The sequence below is a fragment of the Sorex fumeus genome, unplaced genomic scaffold (genome assembly GCF_029834395.1).
Source record: "Sorex fumeus unplaced genomic scaffold, SorFum_2.1 ptg000265l, whole genome shotgun sequence".
Lineage (NCBI taxonomy): Eukaryota > Metazoa > Chordata > Mammalia > Eulipotyphla > Soricidae > Sorex > Sorex fumeus.
The window spans coordinates 27,947,127-27,969,632 of NW_026606322.1; the positions used below are offsets into that span (position 1 = coordinate 27,947,127).

General features: G+C 54.4%; 1 protein-coding gene across 1 annotated transcript in view; it reads right to left on the minus strand.

Annotated features, from left to right (window-relative positions):
• Nucleotides 1–360: 360 nt before the first annotated feature.
• The window catches only part of LOC130018463 (interleukin-10 receptor subunit beta-like), a 60,293-nt gene continuing 38,147 nt past the window's right edge, over nucleotides 361–22,506 (minus strand). Inside the window, exons 9-14 of the mRNA XM_056109157.1 lie at nucleotides 18,679–18,802; nucleotides 14,603–14,763; nucleotides 11,724–11,890; nucleotides 6,119–6,266; nucleotides 1,601–1,755; nucleotides 361–591 (exon numbers count right to left, since the gene is read on the minus strand). Of these exons, the coding sequence (XP_055965132.1) occupies nucleotides 361–591; nucleotides 1,601–1,755; nucleotides 6,119–6,266; nucleotides 11,724–11,890; nucleotides 14,603–14,763; nucleotides 18,679–18,802 (986 nt within the window). The remainder of the gene's footprint in view (nucleotides 592–1,600; nucleotides 1,756–6,118; nucleotides 6,267–11,723; nucleotides 11,891–14,602; nucleotides 14,764–18,678; nucleotides 18,803–22,506) is intronic.

Here is a 22,506-nt window from a genome sequence, read left to right on the forward strand (position 1 = left end):
AACCCCTCTCTCTCAGCAGTCCAGTGGGATGGAGCAGCTATCGAGGTCCAATCGCGGTCCAGGGCTCATCTGAAACACTTTGGCTTCGGGCAATGAAGATGTATTCCTTAACATTAATGTGGCTGGAATAACAATAACAAAAGTCACAGTGCCCGGGGAGGAGTAATCCTTTAAGTTAAGGCCTTCACAAAGCAGCAAGGTCCCGGGATGGGCGATTTCTGCCCGGCCGAGTCTTTCCAACGTAGGGTTTCGGTATTTGATATTTTTAACCGTTGCCCTGGGCCCCGATAAGTTCTGGATCCAGGAGTGTGTGGTGGTGGTGGTGGTGGGGGGGGGGGGGTGGGGGCAGTGAGTCTGGGTTCAGGTGGTCTCGGACCTCATGTGCGTCTGGTTGGGCTCCGGGGTGGAGATGAGCAGAGGGTCGGTATGTCCTCTGGCCTGGGTGTCCTCCTCGGAGGGCTCTGTGGGACTCGGGCCACTGGCGGGCACAGGTACACTGCTCATCACCACGCTCAGCTTGTCGAAGACTTCGTTCTCGTCGGAGGGCGTGAAGGTGAAGAACAGGAGCGGGCTGTGAGGGTAGCCCAGAAACTGTGGGGGGGAGGGGAGTGATAGGAGGGCAGGGTTAGTTGCATAAGATGCCCCTTCCCTGTTTCCTGGGTGTGCAGAGAGAACTCCTGGCTGGACGGATGGGGGCGGGGGAGAGGCCCTCAAAACCTTAGTCAGGGGGGCTGGAGGGACAGGACAGCGGCGAGGGCACTTGCCTTGCACGCAGCTGACTTGGGTTCAGTCCCCAGCATCCCACATGGTTCCCCAAACCCCTCCGGGAGTGATCCCTGAGCACAGAGCCAGGAGTCCATCCTGAACATTGCCGGGCGTGACCCAACAGCTTCAAAAAAAAAAAAAGCTCGAAAAACCTTAGATGTGAAATTACCATTTAAGACAGTCACCCCACTCCCACACCTGGAGGTGGGGGTGGGGAAGCCGAATACCCAGAAGCAGCAAGCCCTCGTGGGGTGTGTGTGGGGGCTCTCATCTAGTTGTCAGAGCTGAGCACAGAGGGGAGCTCCTGAAACAGCTCTCACCCCACCTTCTTTGGTGTTTGCCCCTGAGCTGCCAGGTGCTCGCTCTCTAAGGGACCCCCCCCCCCAAGCTCCCTAAAGCTTTAGATTCACAGCCTCCACCTCCAGGGGGCCCTCCTGGTTCCACATCTGAGAAATCAGTGCTCTTCCTTTTTCCTGCTCTCTTTCCCTCCCTCATCTCTCTTCCTCCTTCTCTCTCTCTCTCTCTCTCTCTCTCTCTCTCTCTCTCTCTCTCTCTCTCTCCTCTCCCATCCCAGACCATTTCTTTTATTCCCTCACCCCTTCAGGTGCTGGAAGCAAGAACAGAAACATTTGGAGGAGAAACAGATGCTGAGGTTAAAGCGAGAAGTCCCAGAACGAGCCTTTGCCTCCTTCCTGGGACCACAGAACTCCTGGAAATTGGTCCAGCGCCCCAGACCTCCACCCCTCCCCCCACCCCCAGGAATCAGGATTTGATGCCCTGTGTTGCCAGAAAGACCCCTCCTTGCCCAAGCCGCAGAAGCCACGGATCCACGTACCTCCTTCAGGTGCTGGGGCAGGGGATTCCCGGGGGAGAAGGCGTACTTGGTCTTCTTGTAGATGTACCAGAGCAGGGCGAAACAGCCCAGGAGGAGGAGGGCCACGCACACGGAGGCCCCGATGATCACGAGCGCAATGATCCAGGACACACTGGCTGTGGGGACAGTGGCGGGAGGGTGTGAGACAGAGGCTGGAGACAGGAACTCACGGTTCACCCTCGCCGCCCAACCCCTGAAAACAGTGCCCGCAGCTTGCCGGGGTGCCCGGGAAATCGGCCTATGCCCTACAGAGGTCGTGCCCACTCATCAGAGCAGTGTCGGGTGCATGAGAGAAAAAAGAGGAAGGGGAGATTTACTGATGACATGGGTGGTTTTCAGCCGGAGCCTGAAGAGTCTGGAAGAAGGCAAGAGGGGTAATGGCCAGGCCAGACACGAGTGGTAAGGCAAGGCACACAGATGTGCAGATGCCAGATGGAAGTTGAAAAGAGGGGTGTGTGTGTGTGTGTGTGTGTGTGTGTGTGTGTATGAAAAGAGGGGTGTGTGTGTGTGTTAGTGGTGGTGGAGAATCAGGTTTCTGTGGCTCAGTTGAGCCAAGGCACACAGATTCCAGACAGAAGCTGAAAAGAGTGGTGTGTGTGTGTGTGTGTGTGTGTGTGTGTGTGGTCGTCATGGATCAGGTCTCATGGCTCAGTCAAGCCAAGACACACAGAAGTGCAGATTCCAAGATTCCAGATGGAAGTTGAAAAGAGGTGTGTGTGTGTGTGTGTGTGTGTGTTTGTGTGTGTGTGTATGCGCATGCGTGTGTGTATATGTGTGTGTGTGTGTGTGTGTGGTGTGTCTGTGGTGTGTGTGGTGGTGGTGCTGGTGATGAATCAGGTCTCATGGCACTGGGTCCACAGGGTGTCCTGATCCTGAAGGCAAAGACTTTCCTGTAAGAATCTCCTTCCAAGGCCAACCTCCCTTCTACTTCATGGACCTCGCCATTGACCTATTTGGGGGGTGGCAGAGATCTGTTCCCCATGTAGGTGCCTGGCTTCTAAGGCGGCAGGTGCCGGAGGCTGCAAAGGCTTCCAACAATTTTCCCACCCGCCGGCACCACCCTCCCCTAGCTGTGGTCTGTAAGTTTTCCAGATGCAGGTTCTGGCCGGACTGCCTGTGGGCACGGTGGGAAGAAGAGAAACCTGACCCACTTCCTTGGCTAGCAGGGGACTCCCTGGCTTAGACCAAGTTCTTTTCTTGGAAGTAAAGAATGGGCCTGCCCTGGGTCTCAGGGCCCCAGTGGAGCCCACACACCAAGGCAGGGGCTGGGACAGAGGCTAGTGGAAATTCCCAGCCAGAGCCCCGCCCAAGCCCAGGCTGCGCTCGAACGTGGCTCCCAGAGGCCTCGGGTCAAGCATTTGCTGCCTCTTCTGCGGGCACCTTTCTTTGCCAGACCGACAGCCCCTTCCTCTGTCCCACTGAGATGTAGGGGACCCCCGGACAATTCAGGAATGGCCCAGCCCAGGACCCGACAGTCTTTCCTGGGAATGGAATCATAGGGAGCAGAGGACCCCTGCCTCCTGTCCAATAAATGCCTCAAGCATAGCTGCCAACCACAAGGTCACCAACAGACCCTCTCACCCACTTTTCACAACATGCGCTTCCTGGACCTCATGCTTCTCTTAAATGGCCCAGCCTGGGGGACCAGAGCCACAGGACAGAGGGAAGGGAGCTTGCCATGTGCCTGGGCAACCTGGGTTCCATCCCTGGCAGCCCTGCGGGGACTGTGATCCCTGAGTACAGAGCTGGGAGTAAGCCCCAAACACTGCTGGAGGTGAAAACAAAACAAAACACCCAAAGAAACAAAAACAAACAAACAACCAGAACTCCCTATGCCCCAGCTCCCAGCACCCGCTTCCAGACCAAAACTTTTCAAAGCATTTGGTGTTGGGAGCAGCCAAGAAAACCAATGCTTTGGTAGAGAATGTCATTTTTTTTTTTTTTTTGCTTTTGCTGGAGCGATAGCACAGCGGTAGGGTGTTTGCCTTGAGCACAGCCAGCCAGGCTGAGCCGGGTTCGATTCCTCCACCCCTCTCAGAGAGCCCGGCAAGCTACTGAGAGTAGCCTGCACGGCAACACCTGGCAAGCTACCCGTGACGTATTCAATATGCCAAACACAGTAACAACAAGACTCAAAACGGAGACGTTACTAGGCCCGCTTGAGCAAATAAATGAACAATGGAAGGACAGTGACTGTGTTTTTTTGCTTTTTGGGTCACACCCAGCAATGCGCAGGGGTTACTCCTGGCTCTGCACTCAGGAATCACTCCTGACGGTGCTCAGGGGACCATATGGGATGCCGGGGATCGAACCTGGGTCGACCGCATGTAAGGCAAATGCCCTCCCCGCTGTGCTATCACTACCCCAAGAGCAAGTCATCTTAAAGAGATCTATTTGTGGGGCCAGAGCGTAGTACCGTGAGTAGGGGGTCTGCCTTGCAAGTGGCTGACCCAGGTTCGATCCCTAGCACCTCATATGGTTCTCGAGTCTGCCAGAAGGGAGCCCTGAGCACAGAGCCAGGAATAAGCTCCGAGCACCCTAAGGTATGCCCCCCCAAAATCCCCACCACCACCTCCACCCCCCACTGCCAAACAAGAGTCTGTTTGTGAGAGAAATAACCCATTTCCACTTTGATAGAGAAAGCGGAAGTAGCACATGGTCCCATGAGTTGCAGCTGCATCCCTGGCCATGTGGTCATGCAGCACTGGACTGTGGGCTGGGGTGGGGGCGGTGGGGGTGTAGGGCAGAGGAGACAGCTCTGAGAGCAGGGGGATTCCTGTTGTACCTGCACTAGCTCGCAAGTTCAATTTCAAGGCACCACCTGCCCACAATCCCTGCCAGCCCACTGGGAGTGGCCTCTAAAACACAACTTGGGAGTACCCCCATACAAAGGAGAAAAAAAAAATTAAAAGCTACCTATGACCTCTGATCCAGCTGCAGATTGGTTCAGGGATGAGGACCGAGGGGGCGGGTGGGCTCTGAGTCTTCCAGTGTTTGCTGGAGAGCACAGGCCACCCAAGCTGGCTGGAAGGAGCCCCCTGCCCTGGGCTGCCCCTCACGCTCCTTCCTGTATTACTTCCACCACACTCTGCTCTGGCATGTACCCAAATCCCTCAGCACACACGTGTTCAATGCCCGTGGCTGGGCTCTCCCTGGCATGGCTGGCACTGACAGGAGGCCCCTTTGCTGGGGGACCAGGGTTTCCTGTGGACCCTGGCCAGAACCAGTGCTGAGTCCAAGCGCTTTCCCGCTATGCTATAGTTCCAGCCCTGAGGTTTATTTCTTGATAATTTTGTTTTTTGTTTGTTTGTTTTTGCTTTTTGGGTCACACCCAGCGATGCACAGGGGTCACTCTTGGCTCTGCACTCAGGAATAATCCCTGGTGGTGCTCAGGGGACCATATGGGATGCTGGGAATCGAACCTGGGTCGGCTACGTGCAAGGCAAACGCCCTACCCGCTGTGCTATCGCTCCAGCCCCTTCTTGATAATTTTGATGTTCGTTTTTGTTTAGGGGCCACACCAGGCTGTGCTCAGGGATCACTCCTGGCAGGGGTCACGGGAACCACATGGTGCCGAGAGTCGAACCTGGTTTGGCTGCGTACAAGGCAAGTGCCTTCCCTCCCCGCTTCTGTGAGGATTCAGGAAGTCCTTCCAGGTCTCTCTTTCCGGACAGGTTTGGGGGCTGCGGGGACGTGTCTTGGTGGGAGACCCCATGCCCCGCACGCAGGCGAGAGGCCCTGCCTTTGAGCCCCAGTGCGCAAGGTTTGCGTTGCCAGGATTCAACGCCCCCTTCAACGCCCCCATAGTGCCTTCATCTTGCTCCTCTTACTTCGCAGGCGGGTGGGAGCCCAGAGCACAGATGTGTGTGTTACATGCCCTGCGCTGAGCTCCAGTCCCTGCCACGGAGGGCTGATGTATGGGCACAGACATGGAGGCTCTGTCAGTGTCCAGCCACGCTTCTGCCTCTCAAGCTCTCTTCTGCCCTCTGATGGATTTTTTTTTTTTTTGTGAGGGGAAGAGTTGAGGGGCTGGTGGGGGGGAGGGGCAGGCTGTGCTACTCCTGGCTCTCTGCTTAGGGATCAGTCCTGGCGGGGCTGGGGGGACAAGATGCAGTGCTGGGGGTCAAATATGCCAGGCTGGTGCCTCCACCCTTTTAGTCCTCTTGGTACTTTTAATTTTTGTTTGGGGGCCACATCCGCTGATGCTCAAGGCTTATTCCTGGCTCTGCACTCAGGAATCATTCCTGGCAGTGCTCGGGGGACCGTATGGGGTGCGGACTGTATGGGATGTTGGGGTGAGGGGGAAATCAAACCTGGGTGCAAGGCAAATCGCCCTCCCTGCTGTACTACGGCTCGGGGTCCTTATTTTAAGAAACAGGGAACGGAAGCTCATGGGTTCCTCCCCTTCAGAGTCCTTCTTCCCGGCAGGCAGTGTGACCAGCCAGCTGGAGCTGGACAGGGAGGGGGCGTGGGACTCACTCTTGTCCTTGGTCTGCTCACAGGCCGGCGGGCTCCATAGCCCAGTTTTGTTCCAATTGGGAAGAAATGCTTGAACTCGAACGCAGTATGTGGTCCAGGGCTCCAGACCCTTCAGCACCTCGGAGTCATACTTGCAGTTCACCAGAAACTGGGAAGGAAGGAGAAGAGTTGGCACCACGAGGTGGGGCCCCTCAATCCCCACCCAACACACGGCTGCCTCTCGGCCCCTTTCTGCTGCCCTTGGAGGGTGGCCAGGAGGGAAGAAGCTCTTCCCCCGAGGCCGAGGCCGAAGCCACAGAGGGCTCAGTTCCCCAATTCTCCCGTTTCCTAACAGCCACCTACGCACTGCATCTGGGGGCATGGAAAGGGCTGAGTGTGCACTTCCTGTGGAGCCTGAATTTGACCTCTGGTAGCACACTGGGATTGGGAGAAGAGGGGGAGGAATGGCGGGGGGGGGGAGAGACAGAGACAGAGACAGAGACAGAGAGGGAGGGAGGAAGGGAGGGAGGGGCACAGTGAGAGTGAGTAGGGGTGGCGGAGTCCACGTGCAGTCCGAGCAGGGCCCTGGGTCCGATGCCCGCACCACATAGCCCCTGGAGACTTGGGCATGGCCCCAGGGCCCGGGTGCCGTCATGTCTGAATTATCAGCCTCTGCAAGCGTCCTGGACGCTGCAAGGGTGGCTCCTAATTTCCTTCTTTCTTTCTTTCTTTCTTTCTTTCTTTCTTTCTTTCTTTCTTTCTTTCTTTCTTTCTTTCTTAAATACAAGGGCTGAAAAAGATGGTATAGCAGGTTGGGCACCTGTCTTGCAAATGACCAAGCCTGGTTTGGTCCCCAGCACCACACAGGGCGCCCCGAGACCCGCCAGAAGTAGCCCCGAGCACTGTGAGGTCAGTCCATGTGAGGAAGGCCAGAACCCTGGGACGAAGCCCTGGCTCTTCAGGGGCAACAGGGGTCAGGTCTCAGGGTGGATGCTGGGGGTCCAGTCCTTATAAAAGGGGACATTTGGGGGGTAAGCGATACGGCCCCTAAGGGCAGGAACATGTGCGTGGCACGTGCAGACCCCGGATTCCATCCCCGACACCCCCTATGGTCCTCCAAGTGCTGCCAGGAGTATTCCCCGAGTACAGAGCTGGGAGTGATCCCTAAGCACAGAGCCGGGAGTGAGCCCTGAGCACAGAGCCGGGAGTTAAGCCCCAAGCACCGCCAGGTGTGGCGCCAAACCCAGAAGGAGCCGCTCTCCTGCGCCCACACCTCTAGCCTGAACTTTCCCCCTGCAGAACCCCGAGATAATATGGTATTTCACCACATAACTGTCACACCCTGATTTATTTTTTGTAAGTGGCATAAATTCAGTGACAGTCGTGCTGTGAAAGACATAGGGGCAGCAAATTCTATGGCTCAGGGCACAGTTGTCAACTTATTTTTTTTCTTTTTGAGTCACACCCAGCAATGCTCACAGGTTACTTCTGGCTCTGCACTCAGGAATTACTCCTGGTAGTGCTGGGAGACCATATGGGATGCTGGGGATGGAACCCAGGCTGGCCAGCGTGTACAAGGCAAACGTCCTCCCTGCCCTCCCTGCTGTGCTATCACTCTGGCCCTGTCAACTTCTTTCTAACTGCAGCCCCCTGGGCTGAGCATAGCACAGAGGGGAAGGCGCTTGCCTTGCACGTGGCCGACCTGGGTTCCATCCTTGACACCCCTTCTGGGTCCTCAGTCTGCCAGGCAGTGATCCCTGAGCTCAGAGCCCTGAGAACCCCTGGGTATAAACGGAAAAACCATTCAAACTGCAGCCCCCTTCCGACCTTGCTTCCTCCCTGTGGGGCCCACCCCCTAGAGGTTGGTCTTCTAGGCTTGTGCAGTGGCCTCACCCCCACCTTTTACACGGTTTTCATTTGTGGCCCTGTTGGAATATTCCTGGCAGAAACCCTGCGTTAGGCTACCCAGCACACTGTCCTTTTTACAGTATCCCCTCACCCCGCTCAGAAAAAATAAAAATAAAAAAATAAAGAGCCAGTTTTGCTTCTAAATCGGGACTATGCTCTTGGCTGCCGGCGGGGCTCTATCCCCCCGTATGGCCCCAGCTGAGCCACTAGCAGCAGCCTTGGGTTTCATCTGAACCTAAGAGACCCCCCTGCGGAGGGCATCTTCCCGAGCTGGAGAAACCGCCCGCTCTGTGTTTCCAGCAAAACAGAGGGAATGGAGAAAGTGTTACCAAGACGGTTCCCGTTTCCTTCCAGGAAGAACTGGGATACTGGCACTGGGACGGGCACAGGAACTTACACGGAGACTGCTGAATCTTCCCTTGGGTAACGGCTTCCTGTTCCTTTTTTTAGGGGGGACCCTACCCGGCAGTGATGGGAGGGTCACTCCTGACCTGGAACTGAGGGATCGTGAAAAAGCACGCTTTCCGGCCTTGGAGCTACTGCTCAGGCTCTTTTCCTCTTCCTGTATGGGGGTGGGGTGAGGGTGGTGCCCACACTTGAACCCATACCTCCTGTGTGCCAAGTACGTGCTCTGTCACTGAGTCACATGCCAGCCCCACTGGCTGTTTTCCTTAGGGTCTTGGGGACGTTCACCTCATGTCCGGACTATAGGAGAAACTGAATAAAATGGCATGACCAGGTTGTTTGTTTTGGCTTGGTTTGGTTTTATTCTGGGGGGTGGGGGCACACCTGGCAGTACTCAGAGCTGACTTCTGGCTCTACACTCAGGAATCACTCCTCGTGGAACTTGAGGGATGATACGGGGATTGAACCCGGGCCAGCTGAGTGCAGGGCAAATGCCTGACCCACTGGACTACTGTTCTGGTCCCAAATGGTAAGACTTGTAAGAAGAACAAAACTTCTAGCTTTCACTTTTTTTTTTTTTTGGTGGGGTGGGGGTGGGGGGCTCTGGGGGCACCTGGTGATGCTCAGGGGTTACTCCTGGCTCTGCACTCAGAAATTACCCCTGGTGGTGCTTGGGGAACCATATGGGATGCTGGGAATCGAAACTGGGTTGACCGTGTGCAAGGCAAACGCCCTACCCGCTGTACTATCGCTCACTTTTAAAGATCCTAAACCCCCAAGACCTTCTGCCACTGGTTTTCCAGCTGAGGGGCTGACCCAGCCATGAACAGAGAGGGTGGGGTCCGCCTTCCACTGGGGTTCTCAGCTCTGTTGGTTTCTATCACTTCACTCTCTCCCATCAGAAAGAAAGAAAAAAAATTAAAGCCTTTTATAATCCGCTAAGCCCCCTGCCCCCAAAAGACAACCTCTCAGCAACACAGACCCTCAAGGGAGAAGCCGGGTCTTAGTTCCTCCAGGCTGCTCTCACTCCAGGGGAATGAATGACCCAAACTTCCTTCTCCACACTCAAACCCGGGACACTCCAGTTGGAGGCACTGGTAGACTTGGCGAGGGCCCTGTCCTGCTTCTCGGTGACCTGTGCCCACAGCAGCGGGAGCTGAGGAGCTTTCTGGGTCTCCTCAAAGAGGGTCACTAACTCTATTCACCATTGTCCCATTCCCCCCAGCCAACTCCTTGCCCAGGCACCACCATCTGACACCTGGGCCACGGACGTGGGGGGAGGGTGCACGTGGGCCACAGTGGACACCAGGGAGGAGAGTACCAGGGAGCGGCCAGCTCTGGTGACTCTTGGCAAGTCACCCCAAGAGGCCCACAGGACAGGCTGGGGCGGGAGGGCCAGTGGGCGGCCCCATGGCTGGGTTGGGGGCCACAGCTTAGAGAAGCAGTGAAAGGGAAAGTGAGTTCTATGCTCTCGCCCATGGGCCAGGGGGCACTTGGATGCAGGCAACATTGGGGGACCCCACGGCTCAGTCCTCCCCAGGCCAATCCCGTCTGACTTCTGCAGCGCAATGGCTTAGCCAAAAGTCAGCATGTGTCCATGTGACATAAATTGTGGAGTGTTTGGGGGGAGATGTTACTGTGAGCGTCTTGAGGTTGTCTGCTTATTTTGGGGGGGCATCACCATCTGTCCCATAAACTGATTCCTAAGATGATAAACATGGGTGATCACTTCTTCCTGAACTCTTTCTTTTGTGTGTGTGTGGGGGGGGGGTGGGGGTGGGGGGAGGGGTGTCTACCCCCTGCAGTGCTCAGGGCTTACTCCTAGCTCTGTGTGCAAGGATCACTCCTGGCTGGGCTCTGGGATACTTATGAGATGCCGGGGAATGAATCGGATTGGCCATGTGCAGAGCCAGTCAGTGCCTTGACCACTGTCCTGTGGCTCTGGCCTTCTTCCTAGACTCCGGAGGATATGGAAGAGCTCAGAGCTCATGTCCACAAAGTCACGGGAGGGCCACAAAGGGTGCTCAACTCGGGAGCACCAACTGGAAGAGTAAACCTGAGCTAGGACGAGGGAAAAGAGCTCTGGCGTATCTGGAGAAGGGAAATGACCCGCCGCGGGGCACCCAGGCAGCGGCCCGGGGACAAGCTCGTGGCTTCCATCACGCCCAGAAATTCCCCAATAATTCTGTGAGGTCGCCTGCAAATCCCCAACCACATCCCTTCTGCATGAAGTAGGCGCCCCACTGGCAGAGGCAAGGAAGGTGAGGTCCCCAAGAGAACCACAGGGCTGTGTTCTGTTGTTTTGTTTTGGGGCCAGGGCCGGCGGTGCTCTGGGGTCACTCCTGGGCACACTCAGGAATTACTCCTGGTAGTGCTCAGGGGATTATACGGGATGCTGGGGATCGAACCACAGTCAGCCACGCATAAGGGAAACACCTTAACCTGCCATACCGTCTCTCTGGCCCCGCAGAAGCAAGGTAGTCTGGATCGAAACTCAGTTAGAGAGAATGTGAGGGGAGAGACAGGGAGAAGCTTGCATGCAAGAGAGAACACGGGCTTCTCTGGAGTGGAAATGGGCAAGCAGAGAAACAGAGACAAGCCAGCGAGATGCGGGTGCTGGGGAGAACAGGGGCTGTTGGGGCAAGCCAACAGCCCGTGTGTTCAAAGGGTCTGTGGGCCCGAGACGCAGGAGCCTGGCCCTAAGGCGCTTGCCTTGTCTGCGGCTGCAGTGACCACACAGGGTCCCCGAAGAACTGCCCGGGATCACTCCTGAGCAAAGAGCCAGGAGCAGCCCCTGAGCACTGCCAGGTGTGGCCCCAAACCCACCTCCATCCCCCAAAATAAATAAAAAAGGACTCATTCCCCCAGAGGAAGGAGGAGGATGGGGGGGTGTGGTGAGGGGGGAAATGGGATCAGAGAGATAAGAAGTGTCTGCCTGTCCGTCCAGTGTCCACAGAGATGGGGCTGCCTGTGGCCATGGCTGGGATGTGGGACAGGGAGTCCACGGGGTAAGGGGTCCATGACAAGAAAGTCATTTACTCAGGGGTGGCCTGGGTCAGCTGACTCCAAGTCCCTTGCACCCTCCCCCCCAAACCAAAATGTTCCTCTCAGCTTCCCTGCCAGGGATTGGGGGTGTGGGGTGGGGGTTGCAGTCACACTTGGAAGCTTCCGGCACTCAGAGGCCATGCCTTAGCTCCCAAGACCAACTTAGGGTCAACTAAGTGAGAGGGACCCACTTGCAGAACACCAGGAAGCCCAGAGGCGAAAACTTGGCCCGCAGTGCACTGGCTCCAGCCGCTCCAGCCAGGCTCACCTTCTCATTGGAGCCGTTCTTCCAGTACTCCAAGTTGTAAGCCCAGTCGTTATAGAAGTTTTTCATGCTCCAGGAGTCTGGCTCGTTCTCAACTCGGGGGACTAAGAAGAGCACATGCAAGGAATTGGCCAGGGCTTTCAGCTTCAATCCAGGAGGCCCAATAACAGCTGAGAACAAAACAAACAGGCAATTACAAAAGGGGGGAGAGAGAGGGAGAGAGGCAGGGAGGGAGAGAGGGAAGGAGGTAGAGAGGGAGGGGGAGAGAGAGAGAGAGGGAGGGAAGGAGGGAGAGAGGGGGAAGGGATAGAGAGGGAGAGAGAGGGAGAGGGAGAGAGGAAGGGAGAGAGGGAGAGAGGGGGAGGAGGGAGGGAAGGGGAGAAAGAAAGAGGGAGGAAGGGAAGGAGAGAGTGAGCAAGTGAGAGAGAGAGAGACAGAGAGAGAGAGACAGAGAGAGACAGAGAGACAGAGAGAGAGAGACAGGCAGGCAGACAGAGACAGAGACAGAGACAGAGACAGAAATGTCTGCCACAAAAGTAGGCCATGGGTTCTGGCGGGGGGGGGGGGGGGGAAACTGGGGACACTGGTGGTAGGAAATTACACTGGTGAAGGGAACAGGTGTTGGAGCATTGTATGACTGCAACCCAGGGACAATGTTGGAACATTGTATAACTGAAACCCAATCATGAACAGCTTTGTCACTGTGTATCTCATGGTGATTCAAAAAAAAAATTAAAAAGGTGATTAAAACTCAAATTTGACAATCAGCAACGTTTCTTTTTCCCAATTTCCCAGGCCCAGGGGTCCATGGGGGACTCTGTAATCTGAAAACCTCTTTCATCTGGAGGCCGAGGGACTAAGCCAAGCCAGTATATTTAAAGAGACTGGTAGGATACTTTCTTTTAAATTATTTTTGTGGGTGGGGTAGGGTCAGGTCACACCCAGCTACGCTCAGTTCTAAGTCCTGGCTCTGTGCTCAAGTCTCACTATTGGTGGTCCTCGGGGAGCCCTGAATGATGCCGTAGATCAAACTGAGGTTGGCCTTTCTGTACCATCTCTCTGGCCTGGATGTTTTGCTTGTTTTTTTTTTTTTTTTTGGGTGGGGGGGAGGCATGTCAGGCGGGGCTCAGGACTTACTTCTGGCTTTGCTCTCAGGACTTACTCTTGGTAGTGCTCAGGGGACCCCATGGGATGGAAGGGATTGAACCTGAACCTGGGTGGCTGCGGGCAAGACAAATGCCCTCTCTCTGGACTATTGCTCCAGCCCCTGGATTTTGTTTCTTTAAAAACAAAACCTGATTGTCTGGGGACGTAGCTTGGCTGAGGAGCTCATATTTTCCTGTGTGAGCCCTGGCTTTAATTCCCAGCACTGTTCCCAAAATCCACTCCAAGAACAAAGTTCTCAAATGAAATCTGAAAAACCTTGGATTCTGTGATGCGGGCTTCGGTCATTTCTATTTAGCGTGATCTTGGATGTATCTGGAGTCATTCTAACTACATGGTTTTGTGTCTTCTATAGAAGCTACCTTCGGGAAGTGGGGCTGCAGTTCCTCTCTCTTTTGCCCCTTTCTTTGGATGAATCTCTTTGTTTTCTCTGCCGGGTTGCAAGCCCTAAATAACAATTCTCTTCTTTTTGGTGTTGAGCATATATAATTAACCAGATATCTTTTCCCAGTGAAATGCAAAGCTGTTCCCTCTTGAATGCTTGGCTGCTAGATATTCAGGTTCTTGGTCCTTTCGCTTTAGAGGTCTTTAAAATGCCCACTCTGGGGGCTGGAGTGATACAGTAGAGCAGGGAAGGCACTAACCTTGCATGCAGCCCACCCAGGTTTGATTCCCCGGTATTCTATATGGTCCCCTGATCACCGCCAGGAGTGATTCCTCGGCACAGAGCCAGAAGTAAGCCCTGAACATTGCCAGGTATGGCCCTCAAACCAAAAATAAAATAACACCTCTACCCGCAGAGAGATTATCCCCTCCCAGCCTCTGTCAAGGGCCGTTCCTCCTGGTCCCTAGCCCGGTCCTTGCTTTGCTTTCTGGAGAGCTGATTCCGACCTGGCAGAAGAGATGTCTGCCTGCCTGTTCTACCTTACCCCTGCCCCCCATGGAATAGGGGCTCCATGAGGACAGGGCTTTGCTGGGCCGGCTGTTGGTGCTTTAACACTAAGAAAGTGCCTGGCGTACGGCTGATGCCCAATTGTTGTAGAGTGACCAATGGCCCCCAGGCCACCATGTGGGGTTCTGTCACGTAATCGCTGCCCGCTGAGCCTCTCAGGGCCTCTGAGTGTCACTGCCTTGAACCCCTGTGTCTCACGTGCTGGTGACTGGAAAAACTGGGCCATGAGAAACTTCTTGTTTCTTATTATAAGCTCTATCTGTCTTGTTCACATGTAAATTTAGTATTTTTGTTTATCGTCTTTATTACAATAAGTGATGTCATCCACTGAAATATAATTCTGGCTTTTGGTCACACCAAGTGGTGTTCGGGGGCAGCTCGTGGCCCGGTGCTTGGGAGCTGCTCCTGGTGGTGTTTGGGGGACCAGGTGGTGCCAGGAATGGGACCCGAGTCACCAGCATGTAAAGCGTGTGCTCTAGTCACGGAGGCCACATCCTCTCCAGCATCCCATATGGTCTCTGGAGCACCGCCAGGAGTTAACTCCTGAGTGCAGAACCAGGAATATCCACCCCCGCCCCCAACACACACACACACACACACACACACACACACACACACACACACACACACACACACACCAGGTGTGGCCCCGAAACAAAACAAACAACAAAAAAGAATTCTTGCTTATGTGCCAGCCTGGGAGGGGGGAAGCATGGGGGGAAGCAGACCTGTAGGAGGGAGCTGTGAGGAGCAAGGGAAGGCTTACTGTCATCCACGGGACAGAAGATGGTGGTGACCCACTCTGAGTGCTCAGCCTGGAACTCCGCTCGGACTCTCAATGTGTAGTTGCCGTACTTGGAAAGGCTCGAGAAATCACACTCTGTCGAGTTAATATGACTGCACTGGTCTTGAAAGGACTTGTAATAGCTGCAAAAATTTAAGAAAAAAAAAAATAGGAATGCCCCACCTCTTGGCTAACCTTAGTTGTTTGTGTTATTATTACTATCTTTACCACACCATATGATAGAGAAATATATACACAGTGGCTTTTCTTCTATGTAGTCATTTTCTCTTAAAAAATAAATAAATAAATAAATAAAATAAGATAAAATGCCTTCACTGGCTAAAATACAGTTTTGAAGGTGATCACAGTTTTGAAGGTGATCGCGCAATATCATCTCTTTTCCTAGGTCATTTGCCTGCAGGGAGCTATCTTTTTCTCCCTAAAACCTAGGTTAATATAAATACTGCAGTCATTTCCATCTCAGCTCTCGGTTCCGGAGGTTCCCCCATGCAAATCATCAGCCCAGCCTCATCCTTTGGGGAGTCTCCCCTGGCCACTCAGCACTAGCATATGGCAGTGGAGAATTTGTGCTGTGCAACAGCTCAAGCTAAGCTACAAAGGTTCCTTTCTGCAGAGTCATAGAGACTAACTCATCAGATTTGTTCAGATCATATTTCCTGTTCAAGGACATACCCAGCATAAGGTTGATTTCCCCAGTACACTCTGCTGGTTCTGCTCACCCATGTTTAGGAAAGCAGGTTCCCCGGTACTGGCTCTTGGCTTCTGGCTCCTGGCATGTCCCTGTAAATTTTCTCCTGAAGACAACACTCCCAACTACATGCTTTCATTCCAGAATACAAGAAGCAACCAATAGAACAAGAACAGAATCCACAGGGAGAAGAGACAAAAAATTCACTGCTATGGTGAAAACCTCTAGAGCTACCTAGAGTCAGTGAACAAAACAGATAAAAACACAGACTTACGGGTCAGAGAAACGAAAAGGGGTAAGACATTTTGCCTGCAGGTGACTCTGGTTCAGTTCCCGGCACCACATGGTCCCCAGAGCACCACCAGGAGTGATCTCTGAGCACAGGGCCAGTACCTCCTGAGCACTGCTGGGTATGGCCCCCACAAACAAAAATAAACTTAAAAATAAAATCACTGTATCTGGAAAGATAGTACAGTACGTAGGGCGCTTGCCTTGCACCCAGTTGATGCGGGTTTGATCCCTGACACCCCAGATGGCCCCCCACGCCTGCCGGGAGCAATCCCTGAACACAGAACCAGGAGTAATCCCTAGGCATCTCTGGGTGTGGGCCACTCATTCTCTGGCAATAAAATAAAACAAAATTATAGATCAAATTATGCTGGAAAAGTCACTGCAGGAAGAAAGTCAATTTCAGCATGACCTTTTCTGAGCCTCTGGGAAAACTGACCAAATGAAAACTACCGTTTTGCTGTCTGAGGTTCTGATCTTGATAACTGTTCCCAGGGTATTGTAAAAGATTATTCCTTCTCTTATGAAACAGACGATGAATATGAAGGGGTAAAGGGCAGGAAGTACAATGTGTGTGTGTGTGGGGGGGGGCGGGGAGGGAACCAGGAGCAAACCCAGTGAAATGGGCGACTGTAGATACAGGTGTGATCTGTACATTCAGGTCCAGGCCAGAGAGATACTTACAGGGTAGGGCATGTTTGCCCTGAGTGCAGCTGACCCTGGTTTGATCCCTGGAGTAAAGTCCTGAGCACCACCAGATGTGGCCCCAAACCAGAATATAAATAAATTTTTAAAAATTCAAGTCATTCTAAACAAAGTATTTTTAGTTTGGGATCAAGAACTGCAACTCGGGGAGGCCAGTTTTGGGTAGAAACCCACAGTGTCCCTGAGCGTAGGGACACGAGGGGGTTTTCACCCAGAGAAGGCTGGGGTTGTGGGGACAGGCAGAGGTTCCCAGGGGAAAGTGGTGACAGATCACTGTGCCAGTCCTTGGCTACTGCTCTCCTGACTGCTGGCTTCGCAGAAGGGGTGCAATGTGGCCCAGTCTGAGATGCTGATGCTGGTAGGTGCAACTCTTGGTTGTGGCTCAATTAACACAAATTGCAGTGACCACAGCAATGAGCAAGGAAGTGTTTCCACAGGGTCAGCTCTGGCCCCTACTTCAGCACTGCTCGTTATGCAGACTTTTAACATGGGCTATTTGGAAGCTCAGGGGTTCCTCCTGGCTCTGCACTCAAGAATCACTCGTGGTAGTGCTTGGGGGACCATATGGGATGCCAGGGATCGAATCTGGGTTGGCTGTGTGTAAGGCAAATGCCCCACCCACTGTACTATTGCGGGCAATATTCCCAAGTTCTTTGTCCAGTATTTGACATTTGTTTGGGGCTTGCCAAGTGGTCCTTAGAAGACCCCAGGGTGATTCCTGGTGATGCTCAGCCGAGCAACCAGGCCAGTGGTTCAATGCCAGAGTCCAAGGATATGGTGCTGATTAGGCCCACGGGACAGAGCCTGGACTACCAGTGTGTCACCCCAGAGACTCTAGGGCTATACCCAGAAATTCTTGGGGGCCCTCAAGGGCTGTCCCACAATACTTGGAAGACCAGAGTACCAGGGATGGAACCCAGGGTTCAGCCACATGCTTGACATGTGCTCTCATCCCTGTCCTAGCTCCCGGGCCCTGGGAGTCGAGCCTTTGAAAATAGCCTGTTAGCCTGAACTAATTCTGAACCATGAACTGAGAAGCAAACCACTGACGCTTATGATTCCAACCCCCGGAACTCAGGAGGCCTTGGAGATGTGTGTGGAGTGACAGCCGGCTGAGCAGTGTTGCTTACGGGGTCCAGGAGCCTCAGGGCTTGTCTGTGTTTGGTGTCTGAGTCACGGGCTGGCTTCTCAGCCTTTGGCCAGCTGCTCCGTCGGCACCTGGCCTCTAGGCCTGTCACCTGCAGTCAAGCTGTGCTGTCAGTGGCAGGCTGCCAAGGGGGAAACTGCCGGGCAGGGCAGGTCTAGGGAGCTGGGCTACAGGAGAGCACAGCTTCGGGTGAGACCCCCACACCCACCCCCCTTCCTCATTAAGCCTCCGCTGCTGCTTCGTTGCTTCCCTGCTTCCCGGAGCGCAGGAAGCGCCTTGCTGAGAACAGTTCTTAGTGGTCTCATTTTCAACCTTAGGAGGGTCACACACCACTCTGCCAACTGTTTGTACCCGACCGCACTGAGACTGCTCCCACCTTCTGGAGAGGGTGTTGAGGCGTGACCTGCATTCCGCCCTTTCTAGGAGAGCCTCCACTCAGTGCCGGCTGAATTCCAGCAATATGAGTAGAGAAACCGGGAAGTGGTTGGGGCTATCTTTTGAGGGGGGCTACTTTCAGCAGTGCTCTGGGGGCCCGGAAGAACCCCTCCTGACAATTCCTAGCCAACCAGGCTGGCGTGTTGGTGGCAGGGCCCAAGGATGCAGTGCCAACTGTGCCCTGTGGTACCAGGGATAACTGAGGCCCTTCTGCACCACATCTGGAGATGCGGGTGGGAGAGGGGTAGGATCCCATCAGGCTGGGGTCCCACTGAGTTGGGGAGGTTCACGCAAGTAAGCTCTCTTCAGCCCCTAGGTAACATTTTTAGACATCCGCCTTTGAGAAAAGAATTGATGGGGAGCCCTGCCACCGCCAACCTGTGAACCAGCACAGGAAAAGCGGGAAGGATTTGAGGGCAGCAGACCTTTCCCAAGACTCACCCAGAGGGCAAGGAAAAGCCAAGAGGGGGGCTGGAGAGAGAGTACAGCTGCTCTACTGCTCGCCTTGCACGTGACTGACCCAGGTTCCAGCCCTGGCCACCCATATGGTCCCCTGAGCACCACCAGGAGTGACCCCTGAGTGCAGAGCCAGGAGTTAGCCCTGAGCATCACCGGATGTGGCCCCCAAACAAACAAACAAACAAACAAGGGCCAGGAGGGCAGATCCCTGAGGCCTGTCACAATTGCATAGCTGATGGGCTGGAGTCAGGCCATCGGTGGCTCAGGGGACCCTCAGCCTCTGAAGCCTTCCTGCCCAGTGCGCCCTAGACCCACCTGTGGTACTGAACCGTGAAAGTGAGGTTCCCTCTGGGAAAAGCAGGTGACTCCCACCGGAGAATGTTCTTGAAATTAAGTGAATGCATGTGGAGATTTTCAGGAGGCGGCACCACTGCTGAGGCTGTAAAAACAAGGGGGAGAAGTGGGAACCTCTGACCCAGCACCTGCTCCGAACCAGGATCCAGCCAATGGGCCCCCACCCACCCACCCATCCCCCACCAGGATCCAGTCAACGCCCCACCCCACTAGCTCAGTCTCCAGTCTTCAAAGAGGCGGAGAGTGAAGCTGTTCAAGGAGCTGCAAGGGGGCTAGGGGGTAGATCTGGATTCCTCCCAACAATGTTCCATTGTTTTTTAATTTGCATACAGGAATGACAAAACTTCATTTTTGCTTACAAATTCAAATGTCTTTACAAAATGTCCAGTCATTAATCTGCTTAGAGAAAGGCACATTTTTCAGTTGTCTTCAGTTGTCGCAGCCAAAAGAAATTTGAGTTTTATCTACTAGATCTGTCTCCCAGAAGGGTCATGAAAAGGGGGATGGAGGTGGGGGACCAAGGAGGCTTGGGGGTGGGGGTGGTTTGTGTGAAAGCGGAGAGTGACACCGGAGAGGGTACACAGATTTAAGATCCATTTCTTGAAGTATCCTCTAGATTTCCCCATGCGTGTGGGGTGCAGAAGGAGAGATGCATTAATATGCACTCCTGCCGCCTGGCTAATATCCATGGAAAGTTTACCATCTGGACTATATCCATACCCAGGTGCAGCGGCGGAGTGGTGGGGGTGGGGGGCAGTGAAGCCTCCAGTACAGCTGCATTAGGTTTGAGCTCCTGAGGGGACTTGCAAGGCACGACGTAAGAGCCAGAGGGAGAAATCCTCATTAGCCGCAAGCGTCAAACACATGCCATGTGTAGAGCCAAGAGCATAACGACCCAACAACTTGGGCAGACCGGACGGGTTGGGGGGGCGTTAAGACACGTGCTCTGCAGGCAGCTGACACCAGTTCAATCCTTGGTATCATCACCCGAGAGCCATCAGGAGTGACCCCCGAGCTTAGAGCCTGGAGAAGCCCCGCAAGTCCCCAAATGTGGCCCCGATGTCCCCCCACCTGGCCCCGTCAAACACCCCACCAACTGCCCAACACCCACCTCCTGCCAACAGATACAAATGGGAATCGGGGAGGAGGAGATCAAAGGGGATCAAGGCCTGGTGCGCGGCGGCTCCGGGTCCGAGTGTCCGCAGCCCGGGAAAGGGAGGGGCGCGGGACGCGGGTCACTGCACCCGGGAGCCCTCCAGGACGGCCGCCCCCACAAGGCCCTCACCTGACACCAGGAGACAGACCCCTAGCCAGGTCCCGAGGCTCCACGCCATGGCAGCGCCGGAAGGACGCTCCGGGGGCTGGGGCGGGGTGGGGGGGGGTCCGTGGGCAGCCACCGGGCAACACACCCCCGACCCCACTCCAGCGCCCGGGCGCGCTGCCTGGGCCGCGCTCCAGCCGCTTCCGGAAAGGGCGGGGGCGGGGATAGTGGGCCACGCCCCATATAGACACACCCACACGGGCCACGCCTCCGTATGGGCGCCGCCTATAGGCCACTCCCCCCGCAGGCCACGCCCCAAATAGGCCAAGCAGCCGGGCGGCTCCACCCGCGCCCTTTGCAGCGAAGATCCCTGGCGGAGCTGGGGGTGTAGCTTCTCGGATCTTTCGGGTCTTCCTCGAGAGGAAAACCGAGCCTAAAGCAGGCTGTAAAACGGTAGGCACGATAAGCCCCTGTCGGAGGGCAGCCGCAATAGTTAAGTCCTGCGTTTAAAGCTCACAATTGAAGGGACCAGAGAGAGGAACAGGAGCTCAGCACTTGACTTGCTGGCATGCGGCTGCCTCCCCTTACCTGACCCCGGGTTTGAGCTCCCCGTGAGCTCTGGTGCGATCTCTGTGCACCGCCGAGGAGTCCCTGACAATAGGCATATTATGATGTTAACGAGGTAGAGGAAAGTAAACTAAAACTGCCAGCCCAGAGGTTGGTTCTCTGGGTGGGTGGTGGTGGTGGTGGGGTGTTTCCGGACATGGTTCCGTCTCCCTTCTAGTTTCCTCCACCCTGCCCCCTGCGACCTCCTGTCACCCAGAAGTTTGATTTTAAAACGCAAACGTCCCTCGAGCACGTTCGGGAGGGCGTCTCCCCACCCCCGGCCCTCTGCCGTTCTCTCCCGCCAGCAATCCAAAGCCAAGTGGTTGATCGGGTAATAACTCCGCGCCTCTCACAAGGCCTGATTTCCTGTTTTAAACCTTATCAGCGGATGAAAGCCCAGAGCAAAGCCGTGGGTGATGTAACAGTGGCTGGTGTGGGCTGGACCTGCTGGCCAAGGGGTGGGGACGGCGCCTGCGCACAGGGAGCTTTGTGCGTACACGGCCCTGAGAAAAACCTGCGCACACGACCAGTTCTGTATTAAAAAGTATATTTGTATTCTCTTTTCCCAACATCCCTTGGATAATCCAAAAATTAAAAAAAATATATTTAAAAACTTGTATACAAGGTATCAAGTGCAAACATCAAGAGCAACTCAGGAGGCGCTGGAAATCTCTCAACTAGATGCATCCGCAGGATCAGAAATGGCCTGAGGCTGTGGCTTGCTTTCCTCACCCCCCCACCCCCGACGTTATTAGATTATTAAAGTGTGATGCAAGTGCATACCACTGGCGGCTCACACTTGAGGGTGATTTAAGCAACACAAATTGTGCTTCTGGCCACGTGGTTGAGATGATGGTTCCCGTCTTCGCGCTCTCCTTTTAGAGCAGCTATAAAAATAATCCAGGAGAGGAGAGGAGAGGAGAGGAGAGGGGAGGGGGGGGGGGGAGGGGAGGGGAGGGGAGGGGAGGGGAGGGGAGGGGAGGGAGAGAACAGAGGTTCAGGGACTCGCCTTGCACACAGCCCATTGCAGTTCCATCCCCATCATTTGGTCCCCTGGAGGGATCCCTGAGCAGGGGAGGAGGCCCTCAGCACAGCTGGATTCATACATTTCTGTGTTCTCCCTGCACACCCTTTGTGTGCATGTGTGTGTGGGGGGGGGAGGGGGTATCATACCGCCAGGGGAATCTTTATTCCTGAGTATCTCTTGATATTTCTCAGAGCACTGCAGGATCTTGAACTTCATCCAGTGCAACCCTACTTCAGACATGGAAGAAATCCAGCTCGGAGAGGGAACGCAGGGAATGCAGACCGAGCCAGACAGTCCCTGGCCCATGTGCTCTTGTGTTTTTTACTATATGACATTCTAGAACTCCCCTGCGCTCTCTCCCCCTTCTACAAGAAGTGCCCCAAACAGCCCTTCTTCAGAGGTTAAATTGTAGGGCTAGGATTTTAATGCCTTATGTATTCCCAAGCTCAGAAATATTTTTGCTTCAACTTTTTTTTTTTTTGGTTGTTTTTGTTGAGGGTGGCCACAGGTGGTAATGCTCAGAGGTTACTCCTGGCTCTGTGCTCAGGGACCATATGGGATGCAGGAATAGGAACCTGGGCCCATCTGGTTGACTGAACCGGATCAGCCATGTGGAAGGCAAGCACCCTATCTGCTGTACAGTGGCATCCAGCCCTCTTTTCTTTCCTTTTTTTTGGTCACACCTGGCAATGCACGGGAGTTACTCCTGGCACATGCACTCAGGAATTACTCCTGGCGGTGCTTGGGGGACCAGATGAGATGCTGGGAATCGAATTTGGGTCGGCCGTGTGCAAGGCCACTATGCTATCATTCCAGCTCCTCTTTTTCTTTCTTTCTTTCTTTCTTTCTTTCTTTCTTTCTTTCATATTTGTTTGGGTGCCACACCCGGTGATGC